Source organism: Fukomys damarensis, unplaced genomic scaffold (assembly GCF_012274545.1).
Source record: "Fukomys damarensis isolate Sample0158 unplaced genomic scaffold, DMR_v1.0_HiC HiC_scaffold_2, whole genome shotgun sequence".
Taxonomy (NCBI): domain Eukaryota; kingdom Metazoa; phylum Chordata; class Mammalia; order Rodentia; family Bathyergidae; genus Fukomys; species Fukomys damarensis.
Genome location: NW_022900914.1, coordinates 44300063 through 44326023, shown reverse-complemented (window position 1 = coordinate 44326023; position 25961 = coordinate 44300063). Strand labels below are relative to the sequence as shown.

The 25961-nt window shown below is 34.8% G+C and overlaps 1 protein-coding gene and 1 pseudogene across 1 annotated transcript in view; one reads left to right on the top strand and one right to left on the bottom strand.

The window, feature by feature from the left end:
* Nucleotides 1–2032: 2032 nt before the first annotated feature.
* Nucleotides 2033–3163, bottom strand: LOC104852163 (annotated as a pseudogene).
* Nucleotides 3164–4766: 1603 nt separating this feature from the next.
* The window catches only part of Ppp3r1 (protein phosphatase 3 regulatory subunit B, alpha), a 34414-nt gene continuing 13219 nt past the window's right edge, over nt 4767–25961 (top strand). The window contains exon 1 of the mRNA XM_033764435.1: nt 4767–4854. Within this exon, the coding sequence (XP_033620326.1) occupies nt 4842–4854 (13 nt within the window). The 5' untranslated portion in view covers nt 4767–4841. The remainder of the gene's footprint in view (nt 4855–25961) is intronic.

Here is a 25961-nt window from a genome sequence, read left to right as displayed (position 1 = left end):
ATGCTGGTGGGCTGGATTTTATTTCATTGTTTTAATGAGTGTTACTTTGTTTTGGCACACACTAAAATTAGTTGGAGTTATGGGATCATGAACTACTCCAGCATTGTCCTAGCTCCAGAAATTGTTCAACCTGCTATTAATTCAGGATTTAGGGAGTTTCCTCTTGAGTGTTGAAAACACTAGACAGGCTCTCTTAGCAGATCTCCAAAGGTTTCTCTCCACACATTTCCCTTCTCCAAGATGCTATTCCCTACAAATCTAACATCCTTGGCCTCTTGAACTTCATATATTTCTTTTGGCAACATTATGTACTAGTGCTACAAATTGGAAACTTCTTCAGGCCAGTGGGCCAAACCTAGGGCTCACTTCTTTTTGTCACCTTGTATCAGAGATTGTCTGGAAATAATTTCTTACATATTTACTAGTTTTTCATCTACTAGTCAGTCAGATCACATAGCATGGGCAGAATACTGAGTTTTTCATTAGTATAAGGAAAGTCTATATTGAACTTCAAGCAAAAGATTTAAGAACTTCATCGAGTGATCTCACCAGTAACTTGGTCTTGTGGTACACTGAATTCTGCAGACATTCTTATTCAGTTACATTTTAAAACATGTTTATTAGCTTTAGAAATTTTTCATATTTACATAGTTTTATGATTTTGTTTACTAGCAGTAAATGCTAATACCTTATTGCGCATTTCTCACAGTACCTTTCATTATTTCAGTATTTCTGGGTCCTGGACTGGAGCTATCAGGTAGAAATTTACTGCAGAACTGACTTACCTTCACAAATGGTGATTTTTCCAGCTAAATCTGATACAATAATTTACAAAGTGATAATGTTTTTTTTTGTTTAAATGTAAGTGTACTTTAGATTTGCTAATAAAATTTTATGCTTTCTGGTTGAAGCTCAAACTAGGGTGAAAAGCTGTAAAACCTCTGCTTTTACTAATGACTATGCAGAATGAAAAAACTGAATTTGGGACAGAATTATATTGGCTGTATTGAAAAATTGTCCTTATGCTGCTGTGTTTTACTTTTCTTTAAATTTTTTCCCCCCAATGGAAGACAGACCTTAAAGATTGTCTTGCCATATAAACAAAAAGAATACAGAATATGTAGAAATTTAGGGTGGTAGGATTGAGATGCTTTTGCTGCTGCTTGGGAGTTTTCTGAAAGGGGTTTACATGGCTTCTGAAGATTGATTTTGTCCTGAAGGTATAGCAGAGCAATTGCATATTAGCAGGGATGTGACACTCTTGTAAGTTTTGTACAGGTTGAGTTTGCAGTAACTGCTTGGAAATATGGATTCTAAGTTTAGAAGAAATAAATAGTTAATGCTATGGTAAAGTCCTTAGGAGCCCTGATTTGGCTGGTGACTTGGTTTTCTATTGTTGGATCTTGTGGATGCTGGTTAGTGGGAGTAATACAGACAAATAGAAGAGATGGATCATATTTATAAAGAATTGATCACACTGTAAATGTCAGTGTGCAGGCAAAAAAAAAAGGGCCTTATTTCAAAATCCTGCCTAAACTGTTGTATAACTATTTTTCTTTTCACTTATAAGACAGAGTGCTCATTAAAAAAATTAAATTTAAAAATACATAAAATAGGTTAGAAACACATAGCAACACACAAAGCTTAGTAAATAAAAGTTCAATGTACTCTTTTTAAGTTAACTATTCCTTAATTTTTATTCCTGGCACAACTACCACAATTTACAGGGCAGTATACCTGATGTAATGAAAAGAAAAAGACAAAGACAAAGCTACAACAGATAAAAGACCTCAGGAATGTACATCTAATTGACACTGCATTGCATTAATAAATAGCTGCACTTTTTGCAAACTGTGGCTATGACAGTCCTGAACCAGAAAGGGTTCCTGTTTAAGCTGCAGTATCTTTTCTGACTTGGATCATCGTTCCTTCTGTGGCATATTTTTACAATTCTGCTAATGCATTTGGGACAACTGTCTCAAAGTAACCTGCAGCTTTCCTGACAACTCCTCGCTCACTCTCCTGCTAAGAACTATAGCCCTTTTTGTTGTTTTTTAAAAAACCTTCTGCTACCATATCCACCACTTCCACCCCCAGATCCATAACCACCACCACAGGGACTACCAGAGCTTCTTCCACCAAAACTGCCCTGCTTCATGGGTCTTTAGTTTGATTGCTGTTAACCACTATAATTTCCAAAGTCATCGTAGTTTCCACCCCCACCATAGTTAGCACCACCAAAATTTCCTCCTTCATTGTAACCATCGTGTTCTTCTCTGCCACCATAGCCACCACCTTGATTTCCATGTCCTGGTCCACCACCATCATATCCTCCTCTACTATTATAACCAGGACCACCGCCATAGTTTGCACCATCACCTCCAAATAGCATTATATCCACCATCACCTCCTCAATAACTGCCTTTGCTACCACCACCTCCACCACCATAGCCTCCTCTTTCACTGAGGTTTCTATCATGGCCAAAATTCCCTCCACCATCTCCAGAGTTTCCTTCATGACCCATGAAGTTGCTAGATCAACCTCTGGGACCTCTTTGTGATCTGGCACTGCATCTTGTTTAGAAAGGGCCTTTTTCACTTCACAATTATGCCCATTAATAGTGTGATACTTCTGACCAACAATTTTATCAACTGTGTTATGATCATCAAAAATTACAAAAGCAAATCCTCTCTTTTTCCTACTCTGCCTGTCTTTCATAACTTCCATGATTTCAGTCTTACTGTACTTTTCAAAGTAGTCTCTCAAATTATATTCTTCTGTATCTTCCTTAATACCACCAACAAAGATTTTCTTCACTGTTAGATGGGCACCAGGCTTTACTGAATCCTCTCTAGGAACAGCTCGCTTTGGTTCTACTACATGCCCATCAACTTTGTGTGGTTGAGCACACATTGCTGCATCCACATCTTCAACACAAGAATAAGTCACAAAACCAAAGCCCCTGGAGCATTTTGCTTGGGGATCTCTTGTTACCACACAATCTGTGAGTGTGCCTCATTTCTCAAAATGTTTCTTAAACTATCATCTGTAGCTTTGAAGCTCAGACCACCTCAGCGTCCTCATCTGCTCTGGTTCCTTTGGATCATGGTGGCAATGGATGGAGTTGGGCTGTGGACAACTGGGTGGTTGTTTTACCTCCATTTCAGTTCAGTATACTCTTGAGAACCTTGCACATATAGATTTTCAAGAGAAGTGCAGTAAGAAAAAGTTTTTAAATGGAGGCATGTAAGAATATGGGAGGCAATATAAAGATACGAATCATGGAAAAGAGTATTAGGATCACTTAAGTAACAGACAACCACAAATCCATCTCTACTCCTGAATAATGTCAAGATTTGTTTGCTGCTGCTTTTATCTTTACTTTAAAATGTATTTGATATTTGATATTTAAAGTGGTATAAACTTAACCAATTCTGGAAAATTGCAATTACCTGCTGTAATTTTGAAAGAAAAGAGTAGATGTACTAGCACTATATGAAGAACTGAAAACACCAATTTCCTGATAAACTTTTCTTAGATCTTGTAGTTACATAAGTTTAAAGAAATATTAAGAGTTAAAAGCTTAGACAATAATATTTAACTTTCCCCCCATTGCTTTTCTAGGGTTCTTAAGGTATATAAATGTAATCAAGTATTCCTTCCAACATTAATCTTACTGTACACTTATTGCTAGTTGTTAAGCAGGATCAAGATTAGATAAATGGAATATAAAATGGTTAACACTCAATTTACAATTGAACTTTTTGGGGGGGGGTGTTTTTTAGGACAGGGTCTCACTTTATAGTTCAGGCTGGCCCTGAACTCATTATGTAGTTTAGGCTGGCCTTGAACTCACAGCAGTCCTCCTGCCTGTCTCCCAAGTGCTGGGATTATAGGCCTGAGCCACAACACCCTGCTATCATTGAGTTTTTATGACTGAATTTTTTTTAAAAACTTCATGATTTTACCTTTGTGAATCTGGAATGTTCATTGTTCATTGTTCTAGATTTAGAGCTACTTATGGTTCCACTTAAAATTAAATGGAGTGATCTTACATCAATTATTTGAGCAGCCTGTGCCCAGTCTTCAAAATTGTTAAGTGTAGACATTGATGCAGGTTTATAGTTTGTCTAGAACACTTAAAAAAAAAAAAAACCACATCCTAGTAAAAGCTGGTTTTATATTTTGTAAAAATTGATATAGATAAATTATGAAGTAAGACTTTGCATGTAAAAAAAATACTTGAAGTGGCTTTCAAGTGAGTGGCTATCTTATATTAGACTTACCTTCCTTTTAATACTTTTCTTATGTTAGTTGCACAGCATGTAGAAAATTCTGTTTCATTGCAGGTATGACTAGTAGTAGCTTTCTGGTTTTTCTTTTTATTAGCTCATTTTGTACTCTCAGGAAATGCCTCAATTAAAAAGAGATAACAAAAGAGGTTTTCTTCTGAGCTCTCCTCCAAGATGAGTTCACCTAGCAAGACAAGTTGGAGCACTGACAGTCTCGAGTGTATGAAAATTTGGTATATAGCGTGTTTAGGATTTGAAAAAATGTTGAAAAATATTTTAATCAAATGCTTGCCTAAGTCCTAAAAGGCAGAACCACGCTTTAAGCCAGTTGGAGTCAAGGCTTCTTTTACCATAATTTAAAAGTTGTTTTTATACTGATTTGAAAAGTAAATCTAATTTATAAATCTAGACATATTAGTGTATAGTTCATTTTCTTATATTTTGTAAATTAAAGTATTTGTTTAGTATTTTAAAGAAGTTTATGCCATTCTTGTGACCAGTTGTTTCCTTTCTTCCCCCAGGGAAATGAGGCAAGTTACCCTTTGGAAATGTGCTCACACTGTAAGTTGAAAATTTTTGTTATTAAGAACTTCTAAATCTACTCATGTATGTGTATATGTATATATGTCAGTATAGAAAACACATGTCTATAATACATTTTTATCTGTGTAGTAAAGTTAGGCCCTTCCCCCATTTTTTTGCATGGTACTAAGGATCAGACCTAGGGTACACTACTTTTACTGGATTTTGGGGAGGTGGTGTCTCCTTCTGGAGGTGGTTTCTAGGTTCTTTCTGTCCTTAAGTGTAAGTTCTTTCACCACTTAAGCATTGGTGAAAACAAGCGCAAATGGCAGCAAAGTTTTGTTTCGTTTGTTTGTTTGTTTGTTTATTGGTACTGGGGATCGAAAGCAAAGTTTTGTTAAAAGTAGTAAAAGAAAAACTCTGCAGGGTGAGTTTGGGGCCAAATAAAGTAGGAAAAGAAGCACACCCTACCATGTGAGGGTGGGCCACCACGGAAGTGAGAATGCAGTGACAAAAACTCAATGTGGACTGTGCTTTTTATGTCACTCACTTCTCAGGCTGATGTCAGCTCTAGGCCATCCTGTGGAAAACCTGCTCAGATCTCACAAGAAGTCCACATGCAGGGCAGTGGGAACTGTTCTGCACACGTGTCCTGGGTTATCGTAATTAACAGGTGACACCTATTTCCCCAGCCAGTTTTGCCAAGCCCCAATCTCCTATCTCACTACCACTGAGCTGCTACATCCCCAACACTCCTCACCCTCTAGTTTTTGAGATAGTCTTGCAAAGTTGCCAAGGTGGGACTAGAACTTGGATCCTCCTTCCTCAGCCTCCATCAGTGCTTGGATTATTGAAATGCACCATCATGCCTGGTGCAAAGTGAGGCTTTACATATTTAATGTAGGTAATGAATTTGACATAACAGTCTATAAGATACAAAGTAGGGAAATTTTTTGTGGACTTTATTATTAATATCGGCATTGTGCCATAGTTACAAATGACCCCCAAATGTCAGTGATTTAAGTGACAAAAAATTTTCAGGTTAAAGAATTTTCAAAGTGGATTTGTAGAAGCTTTTCTCTGTTTGGTACTTAGTGATCTAAGCTTTCTTGTTTTGTGATGCCAATAATTCCCTGCCTGACTACCAGGATCAATAGGGGAAAGAGAGATTCAAGAACCTGTAAGCCATGCTATCTGCCTGGGCCCAGAAGTTACTGACATTTTTTAATGCTCTCATTTATTGTATGGCCAAGAACTAGCCACACAGCTCCACTGAATTGCCTTGGGCTGGAAAGTTCAGTTTTCTATATTTTTAGGGAGGAAAAACAGACAAGGCATACTATTTTCATTAAATCTTTTTTTTAAAAACTCTATAGGTAGGCTTTGGTGTGATACAATGTATTTGATTGAGAAGTACATTTGCAAAATAAATCTTGTCTAAAACCTTTTTCTGATTTTTAAAATGTTTTATTTTTTAAGTTTAGAAAAGGTCATATTTTCACATAATGCATTTGACGGAAGCCTAATGTTTTAAATCCTAGATGATAATTTAGAATTAATTAACTATTAATACTGCATTAAGCGTTAAAGCAAACTTAATGACTAGTGTGGTCTGGTCACCTACAGCATCTGATGTAACTCATTAGCTGCTTTCTTAAAGGCATGTTCATTTTGACATTATTGTACTGAAGACAAAATATTGATAGATCAAGAGGTTTATTGCAGAAATGTAGAGTGAATGGCTCATTACTTTTGACCACACTAGAGAACCTAAAGGAAAAAAATGAAGGCTTAGTAATGGTTGTTTCAAAGACAGGTCAGATGAGTAGGGAGCTGATAGTAATTTTCTTACAAACAAACAAACAAAAACCAAATCAGATCTCTTGTTGAAAGGGTAATGATTGGGGGACCCTTAGAATGGAGGAGAGCCCATTGGTAGGTTAAAATACAAGGTTCTGAAATTCCCAGACCATTCTGTTGTTCTCAGCAGAAACAGCCCTTTTAGCCTAAATGTGGCTGATCTACCTTGCTTGGAAGTCTCTTAACTTGTAATGAACTATCACTTCCCTTTTCAGTTGTGTAAAACCACTTTCCCCATTGTGGTTATGTTCAACAGTCTTTTTTCCCCAAACATCTACCAGTTTCTTTTATTCCCATTACTGCCTTTGCCTCCCTATGAGCTTTAAGTGGAGTGCTCTTCTGTCAGCTCTTCACTTGGCTGGCTGGCTACCTTCAGTCTCATCTCTAGGTGAGTGAGTGATGCTTTTCCCAACTCTCCTTAGATTCTGTCCGGAGTAGTGTCCTTTGTATCTTCTTTGTAGCAGCCACCATAAACTGAAATTATTTATTAATCAATTTACCTTGCATATTGTAGTTTCTAAAGTTTTAAAGTTTAATTTATTTTTATGGTGCTGGAAATTAAATCCAGGGCTTTGAACATGCTAAGCAAGTGCTCTGCCACAGATAAATGTACTCTGTAAACCCCCTATAATTTCTGCAGTTTTTTAAACTTTAAAAAATGCTTATAGTTATGATTAGTTCCCAATAACCTTGCCTTCCAAACTATTGTTTACATTTTACTATGTCCTTTTAGACTTTCTTTGTGAATTTATTAAATTAGGACCATCTGTAATCACATATGTAAGTTCTGTCTTAAATGTGAAAATAAAATGTTACATCCAGAATATTGTTTGAATTGACAAAACCAGGCCAAATTATGACTTTGTAGACCAGGAATTGGAAAACTGCCTGCTGGTTCTTTTTATTAATAACAAAGCACCGAGAATTGTACTTTGTTACTTACTGTTCTGTTTGAACTTCTGATACAGTTATTCCCCCAGATGCTGGTGGCAAGAAAGTGATGTGGGAGTCTGTAATTAGCTAGGTTTCGGGCTGCAGTATTGTTGGGTTTGGTTGTTTTGAATACAGCTCTGATTGGAAGGAGCATTTAGGAAGTTAGTTTTTATTTTTTAGTCAAGAACAAATGTAAGAGATCCATATTTCTCAGGGTTTTTGTTTTGTTTTGTTTTCTGTACTATTTAAGTCTGGAACTGAAGGTCATTTATATTGGTTGCAAATAAAAATATGCAAGGGCAAAAGATGGATGAATGTTCCCTTCTGCACATCCATGGTGGCAAAGGGCAGTTTTTGTTTTTGGTTTAGTTTTGTAATATGTGGGAAATATTTCAATTTTATCCTTAGAACTATTTATTTATTTAGTATTAAGGAATTGAACCCAGGGCCTTTGCACTGAGTTTCATCCCCGGCCCCTTTTAAAATTTTGGGACAAGGTCTTGTTATGTCATTAAGTCGCCCAGCTACAGTACTATCATTTATAAGGTTGTTGAAACCAATCCTTCAGGAACTTCACTATTTACATTTCTCCATTCAGGTTTATTCCTGTCCTGCTTACTCATTCCTTCAAACCTAGCTCAACTTGTGTTGTCTGTGAGAACTTATGTAACTCCCTCAGCTCTCAGGGTTTTCTCAAATGTTTTCTTTCTGTATATAAATCGTGTTACTGTAACAAAAGGGTAGCAAGACTTGGTATGATACTGTAAGGTATTGTCCTTTTGGGAAAAGAAATCTACGTACAATTACAGTGCAAGTAAATTATTGTTAGAAGCAGAAACAGATTTCAAGGAGGGGAAATTGCCTATGTTTAAGGAAAATAAAGCTTCACAGAAAGGGCGATGTTTGAAATTATTTTTGAAAGCTTTGTAGTATTTGAATGTTGATTAATTCTTTGACCTGTCTGGTTATTTCTCCTTTTCATTCTCCACAAATGGCATTTGTAGAATCCTCATTCTATCCAACTTCCTTACATAATCATTTGCAGTTTCTTATTTTTAATAGATGATTTTGCCTTTTTAATGCTTGAGAAAACTCAGGACATTCCCCTCGCACACATACACACCTTTTCAGTGGGGGGTTTGAGTTATACCTCCCTTATTTAAGGTTGGCCTCCACTGTGCTTTTCATCTCCTGCTTTCTTGTTTCTAAGATCTTATATTTTGTTAGCTTCTTTGTCTTAAGCTTTTTCTACTTTCTTCAATTTATAATCAATTTTTTCCATTCTGATCCTGTACATACTTTCCAGTTTTTTTCTGCATTCTTCCTCATATTTGTTCTTGCCTAAAGAATAACATACACAGTTATTTCCATTTCTTTATTTTTGTTAATTTCTTCACTTGCTGCCATCTGGCTTTCATCTATTTCTCTGAAACTTGTAAGAGCACCTTTAGTTTAACGACACATTGCCTAATTCCAAATCTGGTGGATTTAGACAACCTGCAGAATCACTTGTGACTTTTGGGGAAACTTAACTCCTGATTACTTTGCCAAAGAATGATTAGTTTTCATAAATATTAATATTATTGTAATATGTAAAAATAGATTTTTAGAAACAGTGCTGAATAGTGCAAGGAAATGATGTCTCTGGGGTTTGCCCTAAAATAGTTGGGATGAGGGTATAAGTGAAATATTTCTTATGATAATGGTTGAAACTGGATGATGGGTATATGAGAGTCACATTCTTTTTTCTTTTTTTTTTTTTTTTTTTTTTTTTTTTTTTTTTGGTACCAGGGATTGAACTCGGGTCCTTGTGCTTGCAAGGCAGGCCACCAAACCGCTGAGCTAAATCCCCGGCCTGAGTCACATTCTTTAAACCATTATGTATATGAGTTTTCCTTTGCAAAATTTTTAATGAATGGAAAAGATAAGAGTAAAATCAATTACTGATTTCACTGTTATTATTGGTTTTTGTTTTTGAAGACAGGGTCTTAATGTGTAGTTTAGGCTAGCCTTGAACTCAGTATGTAGCCCATACATGGCCTTGCTGATTTCATTATTAAGAAATTAAATTCCCTTCAAGTATGGCATGTAGACAGCAAGCTTTATCAGAGTAAGTGGCTATTTAATTTAATTTTCATCAATAAAAGAATTGGGGTATTAGCATAATACTTGATATAAAACAGATGCTGAATAAATGTTTGTTAGAATAATAAAGAGCTTATAGTTGGACTGTATAAGCAACTGGTTGGATAATTTTAAAGGTTGTACCTTTTGGGAAACCTACTAGTTAACTGTCACCCAACTTAGTGTCATAAATAATACCAATACATACTTCTGTGGCACTTAGCATGTGCCAGGCACTACTCTTAAATACTTTATTACATTAACCCTTTTAGACCCTCCCACAGCCTCATGAGAAAGGCACTGCTTCTTTTTTACAGTACGCTGATAAGAAAATAGAGGTAGAATCTTAAATAACAAGGCACCAATTGCAGCAAATGAAATAACAGCCATAACTTGACCTTGGGTAGTCATACTTTAGAGTCTTTTGTGGGGGTAGATTGGGATGGTGGGGTCATTTGAAAATAGGGCCTCATACATGCTACAGACTCATAGTCATATTAATAAATCACAGTATTATATAGCCTTTCTTGTAGGAAATCGTGTATACATGTGAGTATGGGTGGCAGCTGTGATTAAACCCAGGACAGATTTGGATTTTTCATGGATTTTTTATAGGACACTGACTTTCTTTGTTGGCTAGCTTGTCTGGCCTAGGAAATGTATACTCTGTTGAGGTGATTTGTTCAAAGTTGAGACTTTAGTTGTAACTTGGCATGATGGCTTGGAAAAGTGAGGATAAGATACTGCTTTAGATAGAGTAAGCAGAGGACTAGATTGAGGCACAGTTGAAGGTATGTACAGAAAGTGAGATTTAACTAATGTTTTACTGTTGATTATGTTAGTGAAAAGGTGAATAATTTTGATAAAATTAGTAAATACAGAGTCTGTTTTGTAGACTGAATGATTCTTTTGTCTAAAAATATTTCTCAACTTTTTTGTTAGAAGTTGACCCAAGGAGTGCTTGGCAGACACTGAAGGGTTATTTTTCCTCTTGCACAGTGAAGTATCTCTAGAAACTTTAAAGACTTTCTGACCATTAGAACAACCCCAACTTTGAGTAAACAGTTTCGTATTGAAGCATTTTTGTCTTCTTGAATATTTAAAAGTTTAGAATATTTGAAAGTTTAGACATGATTTTACATTGTGCTGTTAATTTCTGCTTTTAATCATATATCTCAGGGAGGTTTATGAGTTAATATTCTTTACCTAGATTGAGGTCTATCCCTCCCTCCCTTCCTCCCTCTGTTTCCGCTCCCCCTCTTCCTGTGCCCATTTCCTTTCTTCCTTCCCTCTCTCTTCTCTCACTTCTCCTCCCCTTCTCTCTCCTTCCTCCCCTTCCAGACTCCTTTTTTTTTTTTTTTTTTCAGTGCTGGGTGTCTAACCCAAGGCATGCTAAGCAAATGCTGTTCCACTAAACTATATTCCCAGCTTTGTCTTTTCATTGTTTGAAAACCAAGGAAACTTTTTCAGAGGAAAAAATCAATCAGAAATTAATTTGATTGCATTCTTCATTTTCAGCATTTGTTTTTATTCTTAAATGGGCTGACTTAACTCACTTGAATTTTTAATAGTATGTGTTTGAAATTCTGATTTCTGGTTTGGTCCCAGGCCATTATTCGTCATCTCATAAATCTTCAGAGGAAACCATGTTAATATCATACAAATTCAATTTGTGAATAGATGGAATTGTTTTTGAAACATTTTATTTATGATAACATTTATTCCACCTAGTCACTGAGAATTACTTATATTATGCATACTTTCAGTAACGTATTTGAGTTGACTGATGAAAAGAGGGATGAAGTTTTCTTGAGAATATACATGAATTTACATACTTCGATTTGTTTATTATTTTGGTTTACAGTTCTTTTAAAAAATCATTGGATTCTATATATGTTAAGTATTTCAATTTTTTTAGAAAAATTGATTTGTAGAAAAAGCAAAAGCCCCTCTCTGTTTGATTGTCCATACTCTCACATTTTGGTGTCATGCAACAATTAACAGATTTGCAGTTAGGTCCAACATACAGTAATTTGGTTACCATGAGTTCAAATAATTGTGGGGCTAGTATGTAGAAGTCATTTATTTTAGGTGGTTAAGAAGGCCTAGTTATCCATGTAAAGTAAGTGTAAGTCCTTAAATATTTCTTGGAATGTTAGAACAAAAGATAAAAGGTGGGGAAAAATTCTAAGAAAATAAGGACTTTGGGGGCAGATAAATAATAGCATCTCAATTGAAGAAATTCTAGGAGATGTATTAGATAAAACAGAGTGGGTGAAATGGTGAAATAGTAGAAAAAGTTTCTCTGACCTTAAAAAAATGAATTTTTTCATTAAAAAAATTCAGATTGCTGAGGTTAGGTGAAAAAAGGTCTACGTTTAGTTTAAACTTGCATTGTAATTTTGAAATTCCAAAGTAAGGAGGATACTTTAAAAGCTTCTAAGCATAGAAAAATTTAACTAAAAAGAATAGGAGTCTACTGCAGTGAATTACTGAGCAGCCGTACAGCAGATGCTTGAAAGCAGCGAAGTCATTAAGAATTTTTAATTTTTAAATCCAGGATTTGATAACAGCTAAACAGTTACTCATGTGTGAGAGCAAATAAAAGATATTTTCAAAAATCAATACTCTATAAATTGTTGCCGTATATACCTAGCAAAATGAAAGGGAAGTTCAGTGAAGAAGATGAAATGCAGTTCCAAAAAATGAAATCGCTAAGACATTAGTGAAAATTCCAGAATGACAACTACGGTACCAAGGACCTAGAAAGCAGTTGGTTCTAATTAGAGTAAGAAACCAAAATTGTCTATGAAGAATGTTTTCAGGAACAAAGAAAAAGCAGTTGTACAAAGTGTTGTGTACTGAAATTTCTTAATGTTAAGGGCTAAGATAAAGGCAAGCCAAGAAGCAAAAGGCAGAAAGTAAGTGACATAGTTAAGACATTCTTGGTGATAAACCAAATTGTGCTCTGCATGAGCCATACCTAAATCTTGATTCATTGATGTTTCTTGAATATGCATTCTGTTATGCAAGTACCACATTTTTTTCTTTCAGAGAGTATTACAAAGCTAAACAAAAACGCAGCCAGCATTTTGCTGCACCATGATACAGGAACAGTAGATAAAATGAGGAAAATCCTGGAGTATGTAATAAAATATAGTGAGATGGGGTTGGATTTGACATGTGAAACAGACATTGTTTGAGAGCCAGGTCTTTCAAATAGGATGTATTACTGAATTAGGTAGTATATATTTTGGATTTTAAAAATGATTATATCTTTAAGCAGGCTTAGAAGAAAAAACTTGGCAGATAGGATAGGTTTTGGTGATGGCTTTTTTCTAACATACTATTTTGATTTGAACCACAATATAGATAAACCAAAAGGAGGGAAACAACCCTGTAAGTCTTCAGCAGGAAAATCAGTAATACAATTGGAAAATGGGTTAGAAGAATATTTTAGAAATATGTGATTGGATTTTTATTTACCTCTAGTGGGAATAATAATAGTATATTAGGCCCAGAATACACAGTAGATGTATGCATAGTATTATTTTGACCTAAGCACCTATACTAGCTCTTCAGATGGAACTTAACAAAATAAATTAGATTAGAAAGCATTTCATGAAATCCTGGTTACTCAGGTTAGCCATCAGCCTTTACAGCATTAACCACTCAATTTATAAGGGCCAGTTAAAAATAATTGTCTTTATGAAGTGTGATAAAAAATGCAGTGAATGCTCCTGCCAACTATCATACAACAGAAAGGCTTATAAATACATTACAGTATCTTCACTCAACTTATTCACTGGATCTGGCACTGTATGACTTCTTCCTTTTCCTAAAGTCTGTATGACTGTGAGAGATACATATTTTGAATTTACACAGGACATCAGAGCAGCCAGGACAGCGCAAGGTACTCAAGAAATAAGACTTTCAGAATGGCTTCAGTAAGTGGCATGTGTTTAAAGTAAGGGGGGACTTTTTTGAGAGTTGTTATGGCAGTGTGTTTTTTGCTGTAACAATATTTTTTTTTTTTTTTTTAGTACCGGGGATTGAACTCAGGTCCTTGCGCTTGAAAGGCAGGCCACCGAAACCGCTGAGCTAAATCCCCGGCCCTTACTGTAACAATTTTTAATTGAAATGTTTTAATGTAATTTTTAAAAATCACATTTTGTACCTACCCTGTGGGTCTTTTTCTTCATTCTGAGTTTTTTATATTGAAGGTGGTTCTAGTCCTTTTACATTACATAGGTTTTCTGTGACAGATTTTTTGTGTGAAACTGAGTTCTCAGTACCATTCTAAGAAATGTATTTTTAGTTTTAGGGTTATTGTGTTTAGGTTGTATTTGGACAGCATTCAGCTAGCTGAGTTCTAGTGTACTGGTCATTTTTGGTCTTTTTTTTTTTTTGGCACTGGGGATCAAACTTTGGACCTTGCGCTTGTGAGGCAGGTGGTAGAACTACTGAGCTAAATTCCTGGCAGGTCATATCTTTTTTTTTTAGGGGGGAGGAAGTACATAAGTGGTACATGGTATTTGCATTTTGGAAAGGAGCATTCTAGAAGAAAACAGTTGCCATCATCAGTCATGATAGAATTTAAATCACTACAGATCCTATAGTTGTTAAAAGTGTAACAGAAAAGTGTTATGAACAATTTTATGCCCATAAGTTAGATGAACAAATTCCTTGAAAAACAAGTTGAATGTGATGGTGCATACCTGTCATTCCAGCTACTTAGGTCGAGGCAGGAAAATTGGAAGTTCAAGGTCTTCCTGAGCTATAGGGTTTGACTTTATCTCAAAAAATTTTTAAACAAAGGGATGGGGATGTAGCTCAGTGGTATAGAGTTTATCTGGCATGTATGAGGCCTTGGATTTGATTGCCAGAACTGGAAGAAAAAAAGTGTCATTTACTATATTGAGAGAATATAAGAGAAAAGACACAGTTTCTTCAGTAGGTATACCCTAATATTTATAGCATTTGCTACCCATTTGTAATAAATAATCTTAGCAAGTTAAGAATAGAAGTAAACTTTCTTATGTTGGTAGGAGAAACCCACAGAAAACCCACAGCTAATATCATACCTTATTTTTTGTTTTTATTTTTATTAGTACATGTTTGCAGTACATAATGATCTCATTCCTTGTGGGCATTTGGAACATGTACATAATATATTTTCTTTTTTCATTTCTTTCCCCTACGTCTTGATCCATACTTGGAGATCTAGCTCCCTATATCCTATTATGTATATTTTATTTTGCCCCATTTTTGTTATATAAGTGAAACCATACAGTATTTAAACTTGTGTGTCTGATTTATTTCACTTAGTGTCATGGTCTTAAGGGGCTTGTGTGTAACCTTTTTTGTGGCAGAGTTAGTACTCCAACATACATAAATCTTGATTTGTGAGGATAACATGCTTTGCACATAATCCAAAGCACTTGTGTATCAGTGCAGAGAAGGGGTTGGGAGAGGGGGAGAAAGAATCAATTGCGATCATGTGACATTTGTCATGACATATTGCTCATATTACATGACTTTGCTTGTTTATCAAGTTAAAATTTCTTAGGAATGTTTGATGGTCTTGTTAACCTTCATAAACCAAGTTACTCACAATCTAAGGTTTGACTATACCATATTTTCTTTATTCATTCATCTATTGATGCACATATAGGGTACTGCCAGGACTTAATGTATTATGAATTGTTTTGCTGTAAACATGTATCACTATAATAGGTCTTTAATTCTTTTGATAAGATACCTAGAGAAGGGGAAATGCTCTAGCTGGGTTGAATGGAATTTTTCATTTTAGTTTTTGAGGAATCTCTACTGATTTCTATCGTGGTTGTACTAGTTTATGTTCCCACCAACAATGTAGAAGGGTTCCTTGTTGAGGACCAGAGGAGAATTAAGGCCTACTTGGCCTCTTCTGTGAGCACAAGGAGAAAGGCTGCACTCATGGGTGACTGTGTTTTAGGGAAAAGTTAAGACAGCAGGGGTTATGTTGTTTACCAGCGAATGTACTAATGGATATTGGAAACCGGATGACTCTTGTGTTACTTTGATTGCTTATGTCCTCCTTTGGGTGAATAAAAGTAAGGTGAGCGAAAGGCTCCAGCTCCCCTGTCTGCTAGACAATGAGCCTGTGACTGTCTGCATGTTGAGTTGACCCTCTTGTCTCTCTTAATCCTCCTCATTCAACTCTGGTCAGGGAGGAACAAACTAGCGGTTCTGGGTCCCCAGCAAGGCTGGCTGGGTGAGCAGGCTACAAGTGGTGCCCCAGTATGGGGCCCGGGACCTGGTGTCACCTACAATTCGTTTTTCCCTACAGCCTCATCAGCATTTGTTAATTTGATTTCTTGATGATTGCCATTTTTTTCTGGGGTAATGGGGAATCTCAGTACCTTACAGAAAAAAGGTTGGTTTCCACCTAAGATTTCTTAAGAAAAAAGAAAATTTTTTTCTTTGTAAATCTGATTACTTCCTGGTAACATTTTGGTAGAAGTCTGAGTTACGACATGAAGTCAAGAAAGGAAAAGTAAAATTGTCTTTATTCTCATACGAAATTTTTAAATAGCAAATTCTGTCACCAAAATAAGTGATTTCAGCAAGATTGTAGGATACAAGGACAGTGTATAAAAATTATTGAAATGTCTGTATAATATTAAGAAAGTTGAGAAATTGACAATATTTATGGTAGAAAATAGAATACTCAAGTATAAATTCAAACATTAACTAAACTTTACTAAACAGTTTTTAGAAGACCTAAATAAATGGAGAAATATACCACATTTGTAGATTGGAGCACTTGATCTTAAGATTAGTTCTACTTGAATTTATCTTGACCTTCAATACCACCCCAATGAGATTCTCGGTGACATTTTTATAAAAATTATCAAACTAGCTGGTAATTCACTGAAGAATTAGAAATCAGAGCCAATGTTCTGACTTAAAGATTTACCATTAAACATAGACTGTGGTATACGTCGGTTGAACTTACAGAGGGTCCAGCATTGTTCAGATATGTATGCTTGTGTATGATTGCTTTTTGACAGACATGCTAGTGGTTACATTATGAGGGGGACCCTTTTCAATGAAACAGCTGTATTTCAAGATGGAATAAAAATTTTCCTTCTAATCCTCCTTAGACCAAATTAAAAATTATATGGATCATAGATTTAAATATAAAAACTAAAATTAATGGAACTTTTAGAAGAATACATAGATTTTATTTATGTCCAGGGGTGACAAAGGTTTTTTTAGTACATACAGCATGAATCATAAATGGGAAATAGATTTTGTAAAAATTAACAAGTTTTGCTTTCTAAAAGATATCTATGCAGAGATGGGAAAAATACCTCAAAATTGAGAGAAGGGACTTATATCAATATAAAGAGAATCTTGAAAATTTTTTAAAAACACAAGATATGAACAGTCACTTCAAAAAGATATATAAAAGACAATATCACATGCTGGTAAGAATGTGGAGCTACTGGAATTCTCATATTGCTGCTGATGGAAGTGTAAAATGGCGCATCACTTTGGAAAACAATTTCTGAAAGTTAAACTAGGCTTGTCCTATGATTCAGAAATTCCTAGAAAACATTAGTTTACAGAAAGACTAATATTGGCTTCTGTTTCTCTTTTTGGGGGGTACCGGGGATTGAACTCAGGACCTTGTGCTTGTGGGGCAGGTGCGGTACCACTGAGCTAAATCCCTGGTTCCACAGAAAGACTAATACTCATAGGATCTTTTTTCATAAAAGCTCAAGCTGGAAACAAGAATGTCTAGCAATCTTTGAATGCATAAAAAATTGTACTGTATTTATGCACTGTATTATACTGTGCAATAAAAAGGGACCACTGACAAGTAACAAGAAGGATCAATATAAAATGCTTAGTAAGGGCTGGAGATTTAGCTCAATGGCTCTGCCTTCTGCTTTTAACAAGGTCAAGGTCCTAAGTTTGATTCCCCCCAAAATACTTAGTATAAGAAGACAAAAAAGTACAAATTGTACGATCTTATTTATATGAAATTCTAATAGAATTTAGTTGCAGAAAGCAGAACCATGCTTGCCTGGGTTTGGTGATCAAGGTGACTTGACTGCAGAGAGGTCCAAGGGAACATTTTGGGGTTGATGGAAATTATTCGTGAATGTAGTGATACTTACATATGGTCAAACATTTATTGCAACCTATAGAATTATATAATTAATAATTCACCTTTCAAATATCATTTTTAAAAGGTGGTTTTATAAATTTTTTAGGGTTTTTATAACCTGGAAATTCTTTTGTTGGTGATGATGTCTAATTTCAGCGCATTTGAAAATTGTTTGATATTTTTGGAATATATGATAATTCTATAACCTAGAGGCACCAGAAATGTGTGTTACCATTTGCATTCTAAAGTTAGATATTTCTAAATTCTGTACATTTTAAATGGATGACAGTTTTTCATGGCTAAGAAAAGATATTGCCAAAAGTGACAGTGTCCATATGTATTTTATACTTTTTAAAGTATTTAAATTGGTAGAAGGCTCTCTTTGCTTTGTTCATTTGGTAGTCAAAGTATCCTGTGTGGAATATAAATACTAAACTGCTGGTTGATAGTTTTTTTTCTGGAGCTACTTGGGAAGGTTTACCTAGTGCTCCCCCTGGTGGTTTTTACTTCTCATTTAGGGTATTATGAAAATATAGCCACTACTTTAGTAGCTTATATTTTAAAGTTTTTAAATTAATACTTGTGCTGAAAACTTTTCAGTAACTTCTATTGATAACATCATAAGGTTTTTTTTTCCTTGTGGTGGTCTTGACAAGAGATTCAATACCTGTGTCTCCATAGGCGATTTTGTCCTTTTTGATGGCTCTTTTTAAAATAATATATTCTGAGATCCTACAATGGAGTAGTATTCATAGTTTTCATTCTGTAGTATAGTTCTAAATGTTTTGTTAGAGAGATTGGGAATCTCTTTTTAATGTATAGTGAGGACGAACTTGAAATGCATTTTGGTGCCAGAAATTAAATGTTTAATAAAGAAAAAACCTGGGAAGGATTGCTGAAGAGCCACATAGGAGCCAGCCTGAAGTAGTACCTAAGACCAAACCTGCAACAGTTTGACGAACAAAGTGAATATTGATAGTTATTAAAAATTACTTCATGTTTATAGCACAGAGTAGTGATGTTTATTGGGGGGAATTGGTACATGTATGTGTACCTCAGTCATTTCATTCTGCATCTGTCTTCTTTCACTGAGCATGATCATCTCCGAGTCCATCCATTTTTCCCCAGATGGCATAATTTCCTTCTTTATGACTGGATACTATACATATACATATGTGTGTTTATGTGTGTGTGTGTGTGTGTGTGTGTGTGTGTGTGTATTTTTTATACATGTGTTCATTATCCATTCATCTTTAATAGACATCTCATGGTCCTCTTCCCAGTTGCAAATTGTCCATCTCTTTGTTTCATATTATCTTTTTTTTTTCCTCATTGAGTTTATAGGTACATTTTAGGTATACAGTACAGTTACATTCATTATTGGGCTCTTCTACCTTTACATGACAGGTCTTGGTTCTCATTTTTTCCCCTTGTCCCTGCCCTCCCTTCACCCCCTCCTTTCCTCCCCATTTACAAACGTTTTATTTCCATTTTTTCATTTTTGCCTATTTGTTTTCCTTTCCCTTATTACCTTTCCCCTACCCTTCCCACTTTCCCTATACCTTTAGCCCTTTTCTTCCTATTATCTTCATATTATCTTTTATTTTGCTCTTTATTTCTCTTTTGGGTTTCTCATAAAAGAGAAACCATGTAATATTTAAGCTTGCATGTCTGATGTAGTTCACTTAACATGGTCTCAAGGTGCCTGCATTTTCCTATAAAAATCTAAATTTATCCCTTTTTGTGGTAAAGTGGTATTCCATTATGTATAAAGGCCACATTTTATTTATTCATCTGTTGGTGGACATATCCGCTGCTTATTTTATCTATTTTGAATTGTGTGGTTGTAAACATGGGTATGCATATATCACTATAATATGATGTTTTTAACTTCAGAAAAATGCCTAGAAGGAAAATAGCTGGGAAGTTCCATTCATGGAATTTCTAGTTTTAGTTTTTAGAGGAACTGCCATACTGATTTCCATCATGGTTGTACTAGTTTATATTCACACTAACAGTGTAGAAGCACATCGGTCAGCCTTGCCAGCATTTGTTATTTTATTTCTTGATGTTAGGAATTCTTTGTAGATAAGATGGCATCCCAGTACTATATTGATTTAATGTGATATTGGTAGTAGGTTTGTCATAAATGGTTTTTATCAGGTTAAGATAAGGACCTTCTGTACCTATTTTTTTCAGCGTTCTTATTAGTGGGTGTTGGATTGTGTCAGAGATTTTTCTACATCTGCTGAGATGAGGATATGATTGTTTTTCTTTTTTTATAATGGCGTATTGCATTTATTGATTTGGATATGTCAAAGCATCCTTGCATCCCTGCCATGAAACCTACTTGATCATGACGTATGTTTTTTTTAATGATTTGTTGCATTGTTTGCCAGTATCTTGTTGAGGATTTTTGCATCTGTATTCATGAAAGAAATTGGCCTCTAGTTTTCTTTTTTTATTTAGGTCCCTCTCTGGTTTTGAAAATCAAGGTAATGTAGTATGTCAGGAATATACCCAGGATAGGTACAGCTAGGTCAAAAGGTATTTCTTTGTTTAGGTTGTTTGTTGCTGTTTATCATCACTGCTTTATTTTCCTTTTTCATTTGAAATATAAGTATATTTGAAGAGAAGAGAATTTGCCAAATAAATGTGGTATACACATTTTTGGTGAAGTGAAATGGGTAAGTATATTATGGAAGTATATTCTTAACACAATCTGAGTTTCTTTGTGGAAGCAGGAGTTGGTACTCTTTGATTTTTAAAATGTCTAGTTCAGAAGTTGTCCAGAATAAATTCTTAAATATAAATTTAAAACCTTGACACTTTTGGAAAAAGGAAATAGTATATTAACACCCAATGAAAATAAATTTACTGACAAGCCAAATAAAAGCAGAACACAAGAACTTTCTACTTAATGAGTTGAAATTTGGGTTGTGAATAACAGCGACAATGTCAATTTTGGATCGGTATTATTTTCTGTTCTTAAAAGAAAAATGTTTGAGGCCAGGATTTAGCTCAGTAGTGTCACACCTGCCTCGGAAGCACAAGGTCCTAAGTTTGATCCTGGTTACCAAAAAGAAAGGAAGGAGGAAGGAAGGAAGAAGGGAGGGGAGGGAAAGGAATTCTTATTTTCTTAGTGATAATACTTTGCTTGGACCAAACTAAAACTTCTCTAACAATTTAATGTTAAAAAAAAAAAAAAAAAAGAGGGCCGGGGATTTAGCTCAGCAGTTCGGTGGCCTGCCTTGCAAGCTCAAGGACCTGCGTTCAATCCCCGGTACCAAAAACAAAAAAAAAAACAAAAAAAACAATTTAATATTGCCTAGTGATAGATTACAGAACAAAATTCTTTGTAAACTTTAAGTTTTTGTTTTTTTTTAATATACCGGGGATCAAACTCGGAACCTTGCACTTAAGAGGCAGGCAGCGGGACCACTAAGCTAAATCAGCAGCCTGTTTAGGTTTTTAAGGACTCTCCATAGTGGTTTGTACTGCTTTACATTTCCACCAGTAATGAAATAGGGTTCCTTTTTCGTCACATCCTCGCCAGTATTCACTGTTTTGTGATATAGTATTAGACTTTAACTTATAGAATAAAATAATCTATGAATCCATGCTGATAATTAAATAAAGAATTAAATGGAGAATAGAGTGGTTTCATCTTTTCACAAAATCATTTTGCTCTTCCAAGGGAGCAGAAAATTATTCTCAGGCAAATACCACAGTAATAACTGTTGAAGATGGGACCCCCTACTGATGAATACTAAATGAGGTCAGAGTTTAAAGAGAAATAGAGTATTTGCATTGTCTCAAAGACCCCCACCCCCACCCCCGTTTTTTAAATTACAAAAGTGATTTATAGTGGAGACATCTTGCAGGGACCTCTTAGACTAGTGGTTGAAGTAAGCATCAGTAATGGCAAGATGTGTTGACATCACAGATCCCTTGATGCACTGGTGTAGGACACAGTATCATGGTGGCATCATAACATCTGTGGCTAAGGTAGACATCTTACAGCATTGAAATACAGTTTCAAAAATTGAGAAGTTAAAAATGGTAAAGTAATACTGAACCCATGAATAATGCTTTAGTGAACAGACTGGTGAAATTTGAAAAGAATTCTTTTTCTAGGATTCTGCCCAGAACCCTACATTGCATATTTCTTTGAAAATGTTGCTAGGTGAATTTAAAAAGGATTTCTTTATTTTGTTTCTGTTATTAGTCTATTAATAGGTGATATTATTTATACTGTGGCTATTAAAAGTTTCCTGAATGAGTAATGATTTTATTGCTGTTCTCTACTACATTTAATGCAAGTCACCTAAAATTTGGGTAAAGCTTATTTTCTACCATTCTTTTTCTTCTTTTTACTCTGAGAAAACTGAAAAACCACCTGAATGAATTTAGGCTTCTTTGAGTTTTTTTTTTTAACTCTTTAACAGTTGAATGGCAGCTTCATGTATGTGTATTAATAGCAGTGCTTTATGAGCCAGAGACTTAGGTCTGTTCTATTTTGGAAACCCTTAAATTCCTTTTTTCTGAGTAAAAGAGGTATATAAATATATTGAAGAGATACTGTTTATACTTTTGTATAGATGGATGAATATATAAGCTTCTGTTAGTATTATATTACACTGGTATTAGTATATGCAGTTGAAGATATTACACTTTACTTTAGCAATATAAGTATTATAAAACCAAATTCTTAATTATGTGGTGACACTGGTGATTCTTGACATCACTTGTTAAATGAGTTACCATCTAAATTTTATATTTGTCCTTGAAAAGAGAGCATTGATTCAGGGCAGATCTCAACAGTTTTAATCTGGTGGTTTTGTGTTAGCAATTCATCACTTCCTTTCATATTTTATAAAATCAGGCAAAAAGACCTTAACATTTACTATCTTGCATAAATTTTGGATAGCAGTATATATGACTTCTCAGATAATTTAACACTTTGATGTAATTTAAATTGGGTATCTCAACTATTTAAAAGGTAACCCTTCCAAAAAAGTGGAAAGTTAACATGTTTCACTTTGGCAAAACATGTGAAAAAGCAAACTCTGAGTCATGAGTCAAGAGGGTGAGGTGTGTGTGTGTGTGTGTGTGTGTGTGTGTGTGTGTCCGTGTGTGTCCTAAGCAGTAAGAAAGATATTCTTTGATGTAAGTTAGTGCCAAAAGTTGGAATTTGTTCTTCACTGTTGGATGCTAAGTGCAGGTCTTCTGGGAGCATGCTGAAAACAGTTAATCATGCTAACAAGATGGTTTTGATCTGTTTTAGAGATCTCTACCTAATTTGTAGGCAGTTGGTAGGTGCTGATATAGTGCTTGAATAACTGCTTTCTGTTTTTATTTGGTAACAACCAAATAAATGACTTTTTTGTTTAATACCTAAAAGAACTACTTTTTTGGCCATTTGTTCTTGAATGTTAGTATTCTTAGATTGGCTTAAAAATATTTATGGCTTTACTTCCAAGTTAGCCAGTTTCAAGTACTGTAGGTCAGTGGTGGTGAACCTTTTAGAGCTTTTAATGATAAGAACGCTGCAGCATGCGTGCCATAGGTTCTCCTTAATTAAGTAAGGCTATCTTAGGTTGTTCCAGTAGCCTCAACTAGATAGTAAATACAAAATATTTAGTGTTGGTCTTCCTCATCGTTGTAATCTCAGCTGGAAAGAAAGGAGGGAAAGGGGGAGAAAGTAGGTGTTTTTAGGAGAGATGTTCCCTTACACATTTTACTAGCTTCTCAAAGTTCAAGGTGAGTTTTATCTGCACAGGGTATGTGGAAGGTGGTGAATGAAAAAATTAAATAGGGCTTGTTTTCTCATTATCCTTAAGGGACTTTTTTTTTTCTTTTTATTGAGTTTATTGGTACAATCTAGGTATACAATACAGTTACATTCATTATTGGGATTCTGTGTCTTTACATAATAGGTCTTGATTCTCATTTTTACCCCTTGTCCCTGCCCTCCCTTCACCCCCTCCTCCCCTCCCCATTTACAAATACTTTATTTCCATTTTTTCAATTTCTCATATTTTTTTCCTCTCCTTTATTACCTTTCCCCCACCCTTCCCACTTTCCCTACACCTTTAGCCCTTTACTTCCTATTTCACATTATTAATTATCTCATTAGGATCCTGTGTACTGTTACAGTTTTTCACACCAGAGAAACTATTCGATATTTCAGTTAAAGAAATCTCTGTATGAACATTAAAAATAGGGAATCCTAAAATAAAACTAAAAGAAAAAAATGTAAAAGAGAAAAGGCAATGATATAAGATTAAAATAATCCTTAATTCTGAAGATGAAAATGGTCCATACTTAAGGGACTTTTAAAGAAGCTCTTTGATAATAGAAAACAGATCTTTGCAAATGAGAAGGGAACCAAGAGATGGAGGGAGGGGGCAGAGGCGTGAGGGGAAAGGGAAGTAAAAAGAATTAAAATGTATTATGAACATGTACCAACTCCCCACGATGAGTGTAATCATTATGTACTGAAAACATGTACTAATAATAATTTAAATTTTTAAAAAAGCCCTTTGACAACAACTGTGTTGTGAAAATAAAATCGTTCACTGGCAGTGTGCTTTGCCCTTGAGGAGAGTTTTAGCTACTCATCCAGAACAAGTAACTACTTTATGATATTTCATAAGATATTTATAGCAACAGAAAACAAATGGATTTTAAATAATTCTCTTAAGGGTTTTTGCTAAGAGAGAGAGAGTTAATGATTCACACAACCGTGAGATACTTTTCTTTAATCAGAAAAAAATTGATAGGAGTCTTATAAATGGAGTGTTCCAGCAAGGAACTTCAGTAGGTTTATAAGGAAATTAAAATTTATACTTTAGCAGAATTGTACACAGTACAGTGTAGCTAAAGAAAAGGATTTGAGGTAAGATGTTAAGATGAAAATTTAAATTGAAGCTAAATCTGTCAAAGGCGTTATGGCATGTTATCCTGCTTATTATTAGTAATCCATGAGACATTTTTAAACACAGCTAGCAATTGGACTGAATTTACCTTTTAAAAAGATTAATGTTGACACTGTTAAAAAAAAGTGGATTGAATCACAGTTTCTCTACCATTGATTTACATCTCCACCCTCTCAAATTTCTTAATATTACCTAAGACTGCAATGTTAGATTCTTGACAGTGGGTTTTTCCAGGTAACTGAAACAACCCTTCAAGTCCAAGTTAAGTTTCTTGATAGACAACTTTATAAACTTACTCTATTTCCCAGCTTTACCAACTAGAATCTAATAAGTAAGTTTCCACAAGTACTATGGTGCTATCTTTCTCCTTTCTGTCATTCCATTAATGATATTCTTTTCATCCTGATTTGTTCACTTGTGTAGAGGTGTCTTTTCTTTTATACTTTTAATGTACGTGCTGATGTATTTTCCCATTATGTTTTTTTCTTCCATGGTTTTAAACTAAGGGAAAACTAAATTGCAAGACAAAAATATTTAACAATCCTTGGTATGGATGTAAAATTTGAGGCAAGCATGGAGAGTGCAGCTCTTCAGCAAAATTACGCTTTTTGAGAAACTTGAATGGTTTACTAAATACTGTAGTTTGGCATCTGGTTAGATAAATAGAATTTTATTTTGTTCATCGATAGCATTTTGTTCAATAAGTTTTAAAGCCCGAAACATTTGTAATTAGTACTTAAAACATTTATTGAGTACTTGTTTATATAAATATACAGAATACCTAAGAGAAAGTTGTGGACTCTGCTCTGAGATAGAAGAAGAATGAATGAATAAATAAGAAATTATAGGACTTTTATTATATCACTCTAACAGGAGCAAGATAACTGATTTCACTGTGGAAAAAAGAAAAATAAGGTTTATTCAAATGCTTCACCTTTGTCCTCTATTTTACAAAAGGAGAAAAACTTTAATAGAGTAAAAAAATGTTTTTTATGCAGTTGATGTGCTCATGAAATATATATTTGACTTCTGACCAGATTATTACATATACTGCTGTTTGAAGTAGACACATTTTTCAGTAAATCAAAATAAAGGAGTTTTCTTATATAATAACTATATGTGTTCCT